At 44.3% G+C, this 13,543-nt stretch overlaps 1 protein-coding gene across 1 annotated transcript in view; it reads left to right on the top strand.

Moving 5' to 3' along the window:
- Positions 1 to 8,451: 8,451 nt before the first annotated feature.
- The window catches only part of NCBP1 (nuclear cap binding protein subunit 1), a gene marked incomplete at both ends in the record, with an annotated part of 46,542 nt that continues 41,450 nt past the window's right edge, over positions 8,452 to 13,543 (top strand). The window contains one exon of the mRNA XM_080708925.1: positions 8,452 to 8,485. Coding sequence (XP_080565051.1) covers positions 8,452 to 8,485 — 34 coding nt within the window. The remainder of the gene's footprint in view (positions 8,486 to 13,543) is intronic.

Below are 13,543 nucleotides of genomic sequence, written 5' to 3'. Positions count from 1 at the left end.
AATGAATAAACTGACTTTAAAAAAGGTCAGATGGTGGGAAAGTTATGAAGAGAAATAAGCGGAATGAGAAGGCAGAGGGATGGAGGGGCTCCTTAAACACAAAGGGTAGGGAAAGCCTTTCTGAGGTAATAGCATTTGTACAAAACCAGAACTAGGGAGCAAGCTATGCAAGCATTTAGGATAAATACCAAGTAAAACCAGCCATGCTGTGTGCTAGAACCTTCTGTTATGAACACTTTGTTCTTGTCCCAAATTTCTGAGACCACTTTATTAATTTATTTTATTTGTGTGTGTGTGGGGTACTGGAATTGAACCCAAGGCCAGTCTACTTCTAAGCTACATACCCAGCCCTATTTTATTATTTTTATTTTGAAACAATGTCTCACTAAGTTGCAGGGATCTCACAAGGTTTTTTTTTTGTGTGTTTGTTTGTTTTTGTTTTATTTTGAGGTTGTTGAAGCTGGCCTCCAATCTGCCATCCTCCTGTCTCATCCTCCCATGTACTGGGATTACAGGTGTGCCACCACACCCAACCAAAGCCCATTTTAATGAGCAAGAAGAAATATCAAAATTTCTATTGTGAGCCGGGCGTGGTGGTACATGCTTGTAATCCCAGCATTCCTTGAAGCTGAGGCCAGAGGATCGCAGTTCACAGACAGCCTCAGCCCTCTGCAAATTAGTGAGACCCTGTTTCAAAATTTCAAAATAAAGAATAAAAAACAGGGTAGGGGATATAGTTTGGAGGTTGAATGCCCCTGGGTTCTACCCCCAGACCTGAATACACACACACACACACACACACACACACACACACACACACACACATATATATATATTTTTTTCTTTCCCTACTGTGGTCACATTTTGTCAAGACAGATACACTTCAACCAATACTGCATTCTTTTATAAAGCAAATTTTATAGGTGACAAACACTAAGACGCAACATGAAGCACAGACAAAGCATGGGTTTGGGTTGTGGAAAGCTGGTTTCAAGTGCATAAACCCAGGCAAGCTCTTTACCTACTGAGCTCTAATTCCCTTATCTATAGATTGGGGATGGCTGGATCTATTGCAGGACTAAAAAGAAATATATAAAGTATCCAGCACATACTAGGGTTCAATGAATGGTAATATTGTTATTCCAATTCAATTTAATATCACAATTAAAATGTAATCCTAACTGGGTATGGTGGCACACACTTGTAATTCCCGCACTTGGGAGGCGGAGACAGCAGGATCACTCAGGTTCGAAGCCAGCCACGCTGGCTTAAGAGACCTGTTTCCAAATAAAATATAAAATAGGTCTGGGAGTATAGCCCAGAAGTAGAAGGGTTCTATCCCCAGTATCACCAAAAACAAACAAACAAACGAAAAATGTAATCCCAGCATTTGGGAGGCTGAGGCAGGAGGATCATGGTTTGAGGACAGCCTCAGCTACTTAGTGAGGCCCTCTGAACTCAGTGAGACCCTATTTCAAAATAAAGAATAAAAAATAGGGCTGAGGGTATACCTTAGGGGTAGAATGGCCCTGGGTTACATCCCCAGTACCTCAAAAAAAAAAAAATGTAACATTAGATTTTTATTTCCCTATAAATTAGCTATGGTAGATTGCATTTTCCACAAATTCCAACAGCAATTTTTTTATTTTTTATTTTTATTTTTTGGTGGTACTGAGGTTCCTGGAAGCCTTTCTACCTCCGGGCTACACTCCCAGACCTATTTTTTTACATTTTTATTTGGAAACAGCGTCTCCTAAGCTGGCTGGCTTGAACCTGTGCGATCCTCCTGTCTCCACCTCCCAAGCGCGGGGATTTCAAGCGTGTGCCACCATGCCCGGCCTCCAACAGCAATTTTTGAAGGGTCTACTTCCCTCTAAGCCAAGGCAGTCCCACAACTGCTCCCCAAAATAAAGTATGGTGGAAGCAATGCTATATAGCTTCTAAGGCTGAGTCCTAAAATGGATAGTTTCCACTAACTCCCATTTCAGGATGCTTGCTGGGGAAATCAACCACCATGCTGTGAGCATGCCAATCCAGCCCAAGCCGGGAGCACATCTGGAGGAACTGAGGTGTTACGGTTTGCATGTGGGGTTGGTCTCCAATGCAGTAGTGTCCTGAGATGGGGCTTTTGGGAAGTGATAAGGTCTGGTTTCTTTTTTTTTTTTTTTTTTTTTGCAGGTCTGGGGATGGAACCCAGGGGCATTTGACTTCCAAACTACACCCCCTGCCCTATTTTTTATCCAGGGTCTGATTGGTAGTTGAATAGGCTGCTGGGAGGTGGTGGAGTCCGGATGGGATCTCATTGCAGGGAGTGGGGTCCTTGGGGGCATGCCCTTAGGGACTGTATCTGTTCCCAATCACTTCCTCTGCTTTGCCTCCTGGCTGTACAAGGTGAACAGTGTTGTTTACTCACATCCTTCCACCATGATCCTCTGCTCCATCCAGGACCAAAGTAATGGAGCCAGGTGAGCACAGACCCCAACCCTAAGCCAAAATAAATCTTTGCTCTTTGAGTTCTTCACATCAGGTGTTATGGTCATAGGGACAAAAAGATAACACATGAGGCTTCCAGCTCTTGACAGGGAAAATCAACTGCCAGACTCTCAGATGGTTCCAGCCCAGCCTTAGAGCTGTGAGCAGAATCAAGTTATCCCTGCTGGACACTGTCCAATTCCTGCCCACAGAATAATGTGTGTGTGTGTGTGTGTGTGTGTGTGAGAGAGAGAGAGAGAGAGAGAGAGAGAGAGAGAGAGAGAGAGAGAGAGAGGAGAGAGAGATAGTTGCAGTACTGGGGATTGAACCCTAGGTGCTCTACCACTGAGCTACACCTCCAGTCCCCTTTTTTAAAATTAATTAATTTTTATTTTAAGCTAGTGTCTTGCTAAGTTGCTTAGGCTGGCCTTAAACTTGCAACCCATTTGCCTTAGCCTCCCTATTTCCCTGGTAGCTGAGAGTTCAGGTATAAAGGGCTATTTTATGTCACTAGAATTGGTAAAGTCTCTGTCTCTTTCTCTCTCTCTTTTTTTAGCAGTATTAGGGATGGAACCCAGGGGCATTGACCCTCCGTGTTACACCCCCAGCCCTAATTTTTAGTCTATTTATTTATTTATTTATTTATTTATATTTTGGTGGTACTTGGGGTGGACCCCAGAGGCTTTCTACCTCCAGGCTGTACTCCCAGACCTATTTTATACTTTATTTGGAAACTGTTACAGATTGGGAGAATATGGTTTGAGGCAACTGTTCCCTCCTGTGAGGGTCCCGGACACACTTTCCCCCAACCCATAACAAAATCCAAAACGACCAAAACCAGAAAATTACCGCGGGTTCTTGTCCTAAGCTAAGAATAAATATGCATAGCTTGGACAGTTGCTGAAGATATAAAGAAGTTTATTAGAAAGATAGAAACACAGAAAATAGAAATACAGCCCCATGCCAAAATGGCATGGGTGGGGGGACTCAAATACACCAAAGGACTTACACGTGGACTCAGCCTTTTATACCCATGACCTCCAACTTGTTTGCGTGACTCTGACATAGTGAATGTGACTCTGACATAGTGAATGTCGCTGTAAGGTACCTCCCCTTAACCCTGAAAGGTACCTCCCCCAGCAAGGTGTGGTGAGGTGCCTCCTTTCTTGAAGGTCGACCCCTCCCTAGATCATCATGTAGATCTGTCTTTAGATAAAGGCTTAGTTCTCTTCAACTAAGATCTGTCTTTAGATAGAGACAGGCCTAGTTCTCTCCTGTTGACTGGTTAATTACTTTGAGCTAGGTTAATTTACATTGGAATAGCTCCCTGTTTTAGGCAGAAATCAAGTCCTTTCTTTACCCATGTCTGCCGCCATTTTGACACAACTATTTTGAAATATATCTATTTTCTTTTGAAATATATTAATAATCAGAGCTTTCTCAAATCTTCCTAGGCCATTCCCAATACTGGTACAGAAACAGGGTTTCACTAAGTTGCTGAGAGCCTCACTAAATAGCTGAGGCTGGCTTGAATCTGTGTGATCCTCCTGTCTCAGCCCCCCAAGCTTGGGGATTACAAGCATGCGCCACCACGCCCAGCTTAGTCTCTTTATTTTTGAAACAGGGACTCACTGAGTTGTGAAGGGCCTCAAAGGGCCTCGATAAGTAGTTGAGGCTGTCCCCAAACCAGGATCCTCTGGTCTCCGCCTCCCAAATGATGGGATTACAAGCATGAACCACCACGCCCTTCTGAGTCTATCTCTGGAAGAGAAAATCTTGAGGAAGACAGCCTGAAATGGACACTTAAGATTCAGAAAAGAGCCAGGAGTGGTGGTGCATGCTTGTGATCCCAGCATTTGGGAGGCTGAGACAGGAGGATTGTGGTTTGTGGACAGCCTTAGCTACTTACAGGCTCAGCTACTTAGTGAGGCCCTTTGAAACTCGGTGAGACCCTGTTTCAAAATAAAGAATAAAAGATAGGGCTGGGAGTGCAGTTTGCAGGTAGAATGCTCCTGGGTTCCATCCCCAGTACCACAAAAAAAAAAAAAGAAAAAAATCTTTATTTAACTCTACCCAGACCTGTAGGCCCTCTTTGCAGAAGGAAAATTAGAAGAATCTCATTCAATATACTTCTTCCATGCCCACAGCTGTCCTACTGTGAAGGTAAAGAAAGTCCTTTATCATTTGAAAATGAAAACTCATTCTAGGTACAACTAATTAACCACTTTTGTTTTTTTTAGTCTGCCTATAATGGCAGTGCACTTGGGCGGCAACATCAAGAGGAGCTACAGTACACAACTGGATTCCACCTCACCGGTCCAGTTCTTTCCCAACCTGCCTATCTAAAACCTAAGAGTTCAAGTGGTCTGTGCTAGCTTTGACGCCCTCCACTGCTTTGTTCTCCTTACTTTCTCTTCTACCACGTCTCCTCTGCCAGTCCTTCTAAAATCCTGAAGTACTTAGTTCCTCTATCACCCTAGGCTCGCCTGGGGCAATGCCCACATCACATACTCTAGATCCCTCTGGATGGTGCCTAGTCCCAAGACCAGCCGTGCGCTCTCCTGCCTTTGGCTCTCCACGCTTGCCTTTCCCCCCACTCCAGTAGGACCTCCCTCCCTCGGAATCGTCTTCCAGTCTCGCCTCACTGTACTTCTGGGTTAGAACTATTCTTTGTGGAACCTCTTCTATGTGACTGGCACATAGACTAGTACTGGGGATGCAGCTCTGAATTAAATGGCTGGTGTTCCTGCTCTTTTGTGCTTATGTGCTAGTAAGGGAAGACACTAAAAATGTGAACACGTAATAAAAACATGAAAATATTAGATAACAATCAAAGCCACTGCTTCTCCATTCCCCTTGCTGGACTCTCCTGACCATCTCTAAACTCTAAAGGATGAACTTTCTTATTACATGTAACACATAGGTGACCTCACCTACTCCCAAGGATATAAAGCACTGTATTTGCTTCAAAATAACTAGAGAAGGGAAAAGTAACATAGGTGAAATCAGATTGGCCAAGTGTTGCTAATTACTGAAGCAGGGTGATGAGTACATGAGGGTTCTTTATACAGTTTTTCCTACTTCTGTAAACACTTGAAACTTTCATGAAAAACAAAAAAGGGAAACAAACATAAATGAAACATTGTGTTTAGAATACTATACACTAAATGACTTGAAATTTGTATCTCCCACCTGGACCCCCCCCCCTTTGTGTGTAATATTGGGGATGGAACTCAGGCACCCCCAATATTACACACACACAAATATTGGGGCATTTTACCTTTGAGCGATACCCCCAGCTCTATTTTATGAGCGATACCCCCAGCTCTATTTTATTCTTTTTTATTTTTATTTATTTATTTTTAATGTATTTTGTGGTACTGAGGATTGAGCCCAGGGGCATTCTACCTCCAAGATACATACCCCGCACAATTTTTTATTCTTTATTTTGAAACAGGGTCTCACTAAGTTGCGGAGGGCCTCACTAAGGCCGTGAATCCTGATCCTCCTGTTTCAGCCTCCCAAGTACTGGGATTACAGGCGTGTACCACCACACCTGGCTTATTCTTTTTTTTCTGAAGTAGGGTCTCACTAAGTTGCAGAGGGCCTCACTACATTGCTAAAGCTGGCTGCAAAACTGTAATCCTCCTGTCTCAGCCTCCCCAGTACTGGGATTACAGACTTGTACCACCACACTCAGTTCCACCTGGGCCTCTCTTCAACTACAATATCATATCTCCAACGGCTAGCTTCTGTTTCAAAGATGAATGTTCAAAAGCCAAACTCTTATTGTGCTCCCTCCAAACCAAATGTGCTCTTCTTTAATCTTCCTTATCTCTCTAAAACACAATTCTGTTCTTCAGTTGCTCAGAAAAAAACCGGTATTATTATTTTTTAAAAATTATTGGTGCTTGTATTTGTACATGATAGTGAGATCCAATGATACCTTTGCATATGCACATAACATTATTTGGTCTCTCTCCTTCCTGGTACCTCCTCTCCCCTCTACTCTGATTCACTTTCACTGGTCTTTCTCCTAATTTTCATGAGGTGGTGGGATGATTCTTGACCCTGATTTTTCTCACATAATTATCAAGCTCTTCAGAAAATCCTATCAGCTTTGCTTTTGAAATACAGGCCTCAAGCGGGGCGTGGTAGCACGTATTTGTAATCCCATCATTTGGGAGGCTGAGACAGGAGGATCATGGTTCGCAGACAGCCTCAGCTATTTAGTGAGGCCCTTTGCTACTCAGTGAGAACCTGTTTCAAAATAAAAAAAAAAGTAGGGCTGGGGTGTTGCTCAGAGGTATAATGCCTCTGGGTTCTAAGTGGGGGGGGGGGACGACAAAAAACAGGCTTCTTTGGTCCACTTTCACTATCACCCCAGTTCAAACTCCTAACATTTTTGTGTAAATTACTTCAACAGCCAAACGACTGCAGTAGCTTCTTCCTATAGGAACCAGAAAAGTAACTATCTCATTTGCCACTACTCTCCCTTTGCTCATGAACCTGAGATTGCCCTACTTGTGCCCATTAATGGGTTATTTAGAACATCACCTCCAAGAGAGCAGGGTTTTTGCTTTGTTCACCTTTCCATCCTCAGCATCTAGACCACTGCCTAGTGCATAGGTGTTAAAAGTTATCACAGTCCGATACTTGATGAATAAAATTACACAGTGAATAGTCAGAGAAATGCAATAAAGACCTCATTGTTTAGCTGAAACTTCTTTGGCGACGAATCGGACATACAGATTTGGAGACCTTCAGATACAAGAAATAATGACTACAAAATTCTAAAATGGGAACAGGCTTGACTTATCGGAGGAAGAGGCACAGAGTGTTCGGAGAACAGTGATGGAGTCAGAGCCCTGCAGGCCACAGTTTACAGTTCGCAACTGTCGATGGAGAGCCTTAAACAAAGGAATAACAAGGTCTGATTATGGGCTTGCTTTGAAAATACAGCTGGTAGCGTTTACGGATAAATGGTTATGTAGGAAGTGAAGGGCCTAAGAATTACTCTTCCCAGCATTATTTGATTAAGCAACCGAAAGATGATGCCATTTATTGAGCTGGAAAAGACTGAGGGAAGAAGAGTTTCGGCCAGGAGAGTGAAACTTCAGATGACCATGTACAAGGCAGTGTGGTGCTCAACAAACACATCAGGGCAGGGGACGTTCATGTACTGTATACATAAATAGGAACCCAACAACCGCTGGAAACAAATTACTGAAACAATCATTTGTTTCTTAATCAGCTCAGAGAAAGGCAGACCACCAGCGAAGCAGGCTGGCGGTGGGGCAGGTACGTACACCCCAGGGTGTGGCTTGAGCCATACCAGGGCCTGCCCCAACCTCCCCACCAGCTCTCCCAAGGCAGCACAATCCGGCAGGTGGGAGTAAGATGAGCACGTACCCACCGGGCCAGCCAGAGCCTCTCTTAGGTCTCCTCCGCGAACTGCCTCCGCCTAGCGAGGGTCGCCGCTCCCGGGCCTCCAAGCACCCCCGCCGCGCGTGTGCGTAGGCTGAGCGCTCGTGGCGTCACCGCGCCCCGGAAGTCTTCGCAGGCGTCGGCGCAGGGGCCGCTGGGAGAGCGCTGGGGCCCGGAGGCGTGGCGGAGGAGCCCGGAGGAGCTCGTGGGCGGGCCCGAAGCCGAGGCGGGGACCCATCGGCCTCTGAGTCTCTGGTCTCGCGGCCGGCTCGCGGCCGGCGGTCTCTGACTGGCTGAACGCCGGCGCCTTCCGCGTGGCGCCGGAAGGACACCGAGCGAAGGCGGGAGGAGGAAGCCGCCGGCAGCGCAGAAAGCCCGAGGGGGCGGCTGCGTGCGGGTCGTGCTCGCGGCCCGGTGAGTCTGCACGCCGGCTCCGCGCCTCCCCGGCGGCCTCCCCGGCGGCCTCCCCGCTGTCCTCTTGCTGCCGGCGGCCCGACAGTTCTGCGGCGCTTCCCTCCCGGCGTCTAGGCTCCACCGCGCACCGGCGGCAGCATGTCACGGCGGCGGCACAGCGACGAGAACGACGGTGAGTGCTCTTGGCCGGGCATCCGGGGTCGAGCTGCTGGAAACCGAGTTGGGCTTCTTTGGTCCTTGAGTCTGGTCTCGAGGGAAGAGGCGGGAAGCCCTCCTTCGGGGAGCCTCGCAGGGAACCGGTGGCCCAGCGAGTGCCATGGGGCCGGGCGGCTCCCGAGAGCATCCTTCCGCGCGGCCCCAGCACCGTTAGCCCTGGGAAAAGAGGTTTGGGGAACCTGGTGGACAGACTGTTGGTCTCTAAGGACGCCCCAGGATCTGGGCCTGCACCGCTGAGCAGAGAACTGCACCTGTGCCCGTACTCCGGCTTCTAGGGTCAGTGATGGGGACCCACCGACCCCAGTGTTTCGTTTTAATCCTCAAAGCTGCACCTGAGAAGCGTTCTTTAGAAAACTTTACTGGAAGAAAAGAACAAAGCCTTGGCATATGTCTGAGGAATTGCAGTCTGAACTGTATTTCCTACCAGCCATACATCGGTTTGCCCTTTTCAAGCTGCAGGGAAGTTTGTCATTTCTCTCAGTGTAAGAAAAAAAGTGCTGGAAAACCAACTAAAAAGGCCAGGGGCTTTAGTGTCCTTTTGAACAGTTGTGTTCATGGACGTTATGGTGTTGCCATCACAAAAACTAAGAATGATTTTGCTAGTTTAAATAGAAAAAGTGCTTAGTGTACACATAAGCATTAAAATCAGTCAATAATGCATTCATATATAAAAGAATGAAGCTGAGAGTAATCCTGTTGTTACAGTTAGCGCCCCTAGAGGGTAGTGGGGGGGGTGCTGGACAGCTGTGGGGGGCAGTAGTAGTTTCCAGTGCACTTAGCGGGCTATTGACTAAAAATAAGGAGGCAGGGGCGCTTAGTAATTTTTTTTTTTTTCCCGGAAAAGAGGGGGATAAGCTAATTGTGAGAATCTATGGCTTAGTGTATTGTTCCTTGAATCGAGTTTGGAAATGCTTGAGGGCAGACTTTGGAAGCAGAGGATTGAGGTTCAAAGCCAAGCCCTACTATTTATTTACTCTGTGATCTTGCCCAGGTGTATTATTTTACCTTAATCCCTAATATAGAAGTAATGACATTTAGCCCTTCTGGTTTCTGTGAGGATTAAATGAGATAAAACACATAACAAATGGTTCACGATGGTTGTTGACCATTTAATGTTTTAACACTGGCACATGTCAACAAAGTAAAGTAAAACAAAACAAATTTTAAACTAAGTTTTCTCCACTAACATTTTTCTCCTGAAATGTTGAGGAAGTTAGGGATGGGAGCAGAGTCACCTGTATTTAGTTTTAGCCATTTAATACCAGATTTCTCCTGGTGCCTGGCTCGAGAGAGTATTCTAGTTAGGTCTCCTCATCTAACCATGTCATTAACATGGAGACACAGCTGTGAGTGCCCAGGCACACCAATATGAGCAAGTCTATGGAGACACAGCTGTGAGTGCCCAGGCACACCAATATGAGCAAGTCTGGGGCTCTCCATCACCATGGTATAATTGCACTGCATGCTTTGATTTTGAGCACAGGAGGCTTCTTGTATAACCTATACGGGGCATACAATACAGTTTTTGCATGCTTGGTTTATGACTAATCAAAAACTTACTTGATTGAAGTTGCCACTGAGTTTCAAAGAATTCAAGTCATTTCTTCTCCCCATTTTCTTTGCTCATCTTTTGCTTTGTTTCCTCTACCCACTTGTCCATCTCTCTTCTAGGGCAAGTGAAATGAAACTCACTAGAGTGCAATCTGGAAAACTGGAGTATGACTATGTGGAAAGATAACTTTTGCTTTGGTTATTAGGAGGCTTGCGTAACTTCGAGTTGGCTTCCTTTATACTCCAGCTGGCAGCTAAATCACTGTCTACTCAGGCTTAAAAGAACCTCAGAGTAAATAAGATAAAGATGGAAAATAAGGCATTCCCTAAGCAAAGTTTACTATGGTGAATAAGTTGCTGAGAGCCTCACTCAGTAGCTGAGGCTGGCTTCGAACCTGCGCGATCCTCCTGTCTCGGCCTCCCAAGCGTGGGGATTACAAGCGTGCGCCACCACGCCCGGCTCAGAGAGGCAGTTTATAGTTCCTTAAAAATCTGGAATTTCTATAAATTGCTATAATTTGAGTAGTAATCAGCTAAGGTTTACTCTAAACAGATTTAAATCAATTCTGGATGCTTTTAGACATCTAATTTTTTTAAAAAAAGAGAAAGAAGCTTAAATATTATGAAGTATCCTGGTACATAGGTTATGTGCAAATACCATGCTAGTTTTTTAAATTAATTTATTTGTTTTATTGGTGCACTGTATTCATACATCATAGTGGGATACAAACTTTTGTAGACATACATGCACACATCGCCCAGTCAACCCCCACCCGATCCCCACCCCATTCCCTCCCCATCCTTCCTTCCAATGCTTGGCTTAGTGGTTGACATCTAGTATTATAGCAATTTATCCAAAATTAAAAATGATAATCTCGGGCCGGGCGTGGTGGCGCACGCTTGTAATCCCCGCGCTTAGGAGGCGGAGACAGGAGGATGGCGCTGGTTCGGAGCCAGCCGCGCTGGCTTAAGAGACCCTGTTTCCAAATAAAAAATATAAAATAGGTCTGGGAGTGTAGCCCGTGGGAGTGTATCCCGGAGGTAGAAGGGCTTCCAGGAACCCCAGTACCACCAAAAAAAAAAAGATAATCTCACATAACAGTTTCATTTGTCTGATACCAAGCTTTTGATGACTTAAAGATAACATTTCAATATTTCTTTTTGCTTTCTTTCTTACCAGAGAATATTTTTTTTCTATTTTTTTAGGTGAAACTATCATATATTTATATATTTATTTTTCAGAAAAAAATCTATCCTAATATGAAATATGGATTCTAGATACCCAAAACGATCTTGAAAAAGAACAAAGCTAGAAGATATATATTTTCTGATTTCAAACCATATAAAGCTACAATAATTGAAACAGTGTAGTACTGTTCTAAAGGCATATATATAAACCATTGGAGTTAAATACAAGCCTAGAGCTAAATTCTTCCCTATATTATCAAGTTATTTTTGACAAGGTTTCCACGAACATTTGGTGGTGGAAATAATGATCTTTTAACTAAATATTGTTGAAAAATAATAATTACATGGAAAAGAATAAAATTGGACCCTTACCTAATCCCATATACAAGTATTAACTCAAAATAGATAAAAGACCTAAATATAAATCTTAAGACTATAAACTTTTAGAAGAAAATCTGGGTCATAAAACCTCACAACATTGAAATTGGCAGTGATTTCTTGGATATGATTTCAATGGCACAGGCAACAGAAGAGTATACAAACTCCCTAAAAAATAAAAAATATTGTATATCCAAAGACAATGTAAACAGAGTTAAAAGTTACTATTAGAATTGGATAAAATATTTCCAAATGCTATATCTGAAGGTATATTAATATTCCAACTAGAAATCCTAAAAATTAACAACAATAAAGGCAAACAATACCATTTAGAGATAGGTAAAAGACTAACATAAATAATGAATCTCCACAGATAACCAATCTTAGTTGTCTGTTGGATGGAAAATCTTGTTTCTCTGGTTCTGGTGTGTGTTACCTATTTCTTCTTTGTAGTTAATCTCTTTGAGTATTTTCTTTAGCACTGGTTTTGAAGACATAAATTCCTTCAGTTTCTGTGTTTCGTGGAAGCTTCTTATTTTTCCATCTAATTTGATAGAAAGTTTTGCTGGGTAGGAAATTTTTGGCTGGAAGTTGTTTTCTTTCAGAGTTTGGAATATGTTACTCCAAGCCCTTCTGGCTCTCATGACTTGGTTTGGGAAGTCTGGAGTGATTCTAATTGGTTTGCCTCTGAATGTCACTTGGCCCTTTGTTTTTGTTGCCTTTAAGATTCTCTGCTTGGCTTCCACATTGGTCATTTTGACAATTACGTGGCGTGGGGATCCTCTTCTCCGATCCTGTCTAAAGGGAGTTCTGTAAGTTTCCTGGATCTGTGTATCAACCTCTTGCTCTATGTCTGGAAAATTTTCTGCTATTACTTCCTTGAAGAGATTGTTGATCCCTTTGGTATCACTTTCTTTTCCCTCCTCTATTCCAATGATTCTTAGGTTAGTTCTCTTAAAATGGGCCCATATTTCTTCAATGTCAGATTCCTGCTGTTGGATATTTTTTTCTAGATTAGAAACTATGCGTTCATTTTTGGAATGTTCATCTTCTAAGAGCGAGATTCTGTTCTCCATGTGGTCTAATCGGTTGTTTGTGCTTTGAATTGAGGCCTTTACTTCATTAATTGCATCCTTTTTCTCTTTTTGGCTCTCTCTGAGTTCTTTTCGAAGCACCTCTATTATTTCTACAGTTATTTTCCTGATTTGATCTTCTAGAAATCTCTGATTTTCTGTTTTATCGGGTTCTGATGTTGTGGGGTTGTGGGCATTCATTGCTCCAGTGTTATTCCTCTTTCCCATGATTTTGGAAGTTTGTGCCTTCTCTGGGTTCTTCCCTTGGGTCCCTACGACTTCACTTAAGGTGCTCTGGATCTCGAGTCTGTAGTATCTCAGACCCCACTACTCCTTTACTGGATTGTATCACAGAGTCTCCGACCCAGGGAGTCGATAGAGGCTGCTTTAAACTATGGGGGGTGCCAGGTTGCACGTTCTCCTATGGTGTGATATCTCTGCCACTGCCACTCCCCCACTGGGTCAAGTCCCAGGAAGTACAGTACTGGGATTTCTCCTCTGTGGCCCGCAATTTGACTCGCTGTTCTTGAGTTTGCAGATGTAGCTGTACTGGACTCGTTGAATTCGCTGCTGCTGCTGCTGCTGGTGGCAATATGGCGCTGCTGCCACGCCCTCGGCTGTGAGGCTGGCTTATTTCTTCTTGGTTTTGAATTCCACTCTGAGTCCTTGCAGCGTGTGCTGAGCTCAGCCACTGGGAGCTTTAGATGTTCCCTGCGCTGAAAAATCCCGCCTGGCTGTTCCACAGCGGCTCACCTCGGCTTGCTGTAGCCATCCGGTGAATTCTCCATGGCCGCCGGCAGTATGGCGCTGCTGCCGCGTCCTCA

Source organism: Muscardinus avellanarius (assembly GCF_963383645.1).
Source record: "Muscardinus avellanarius genome assembly, chromosome: 13".
Classification (NCBI taxonomy): domain Eukaryota; kingdom Metazoa; phylum Chordata; class Mammalia; order Rodentia; family Gliridae; genus Muscardinus; species Muscardinus avellanarius.
Note: the sequence above shows the minus strand (reverse complement) of the source record. Positions and strands in the feature narration are given on the sequence as shown.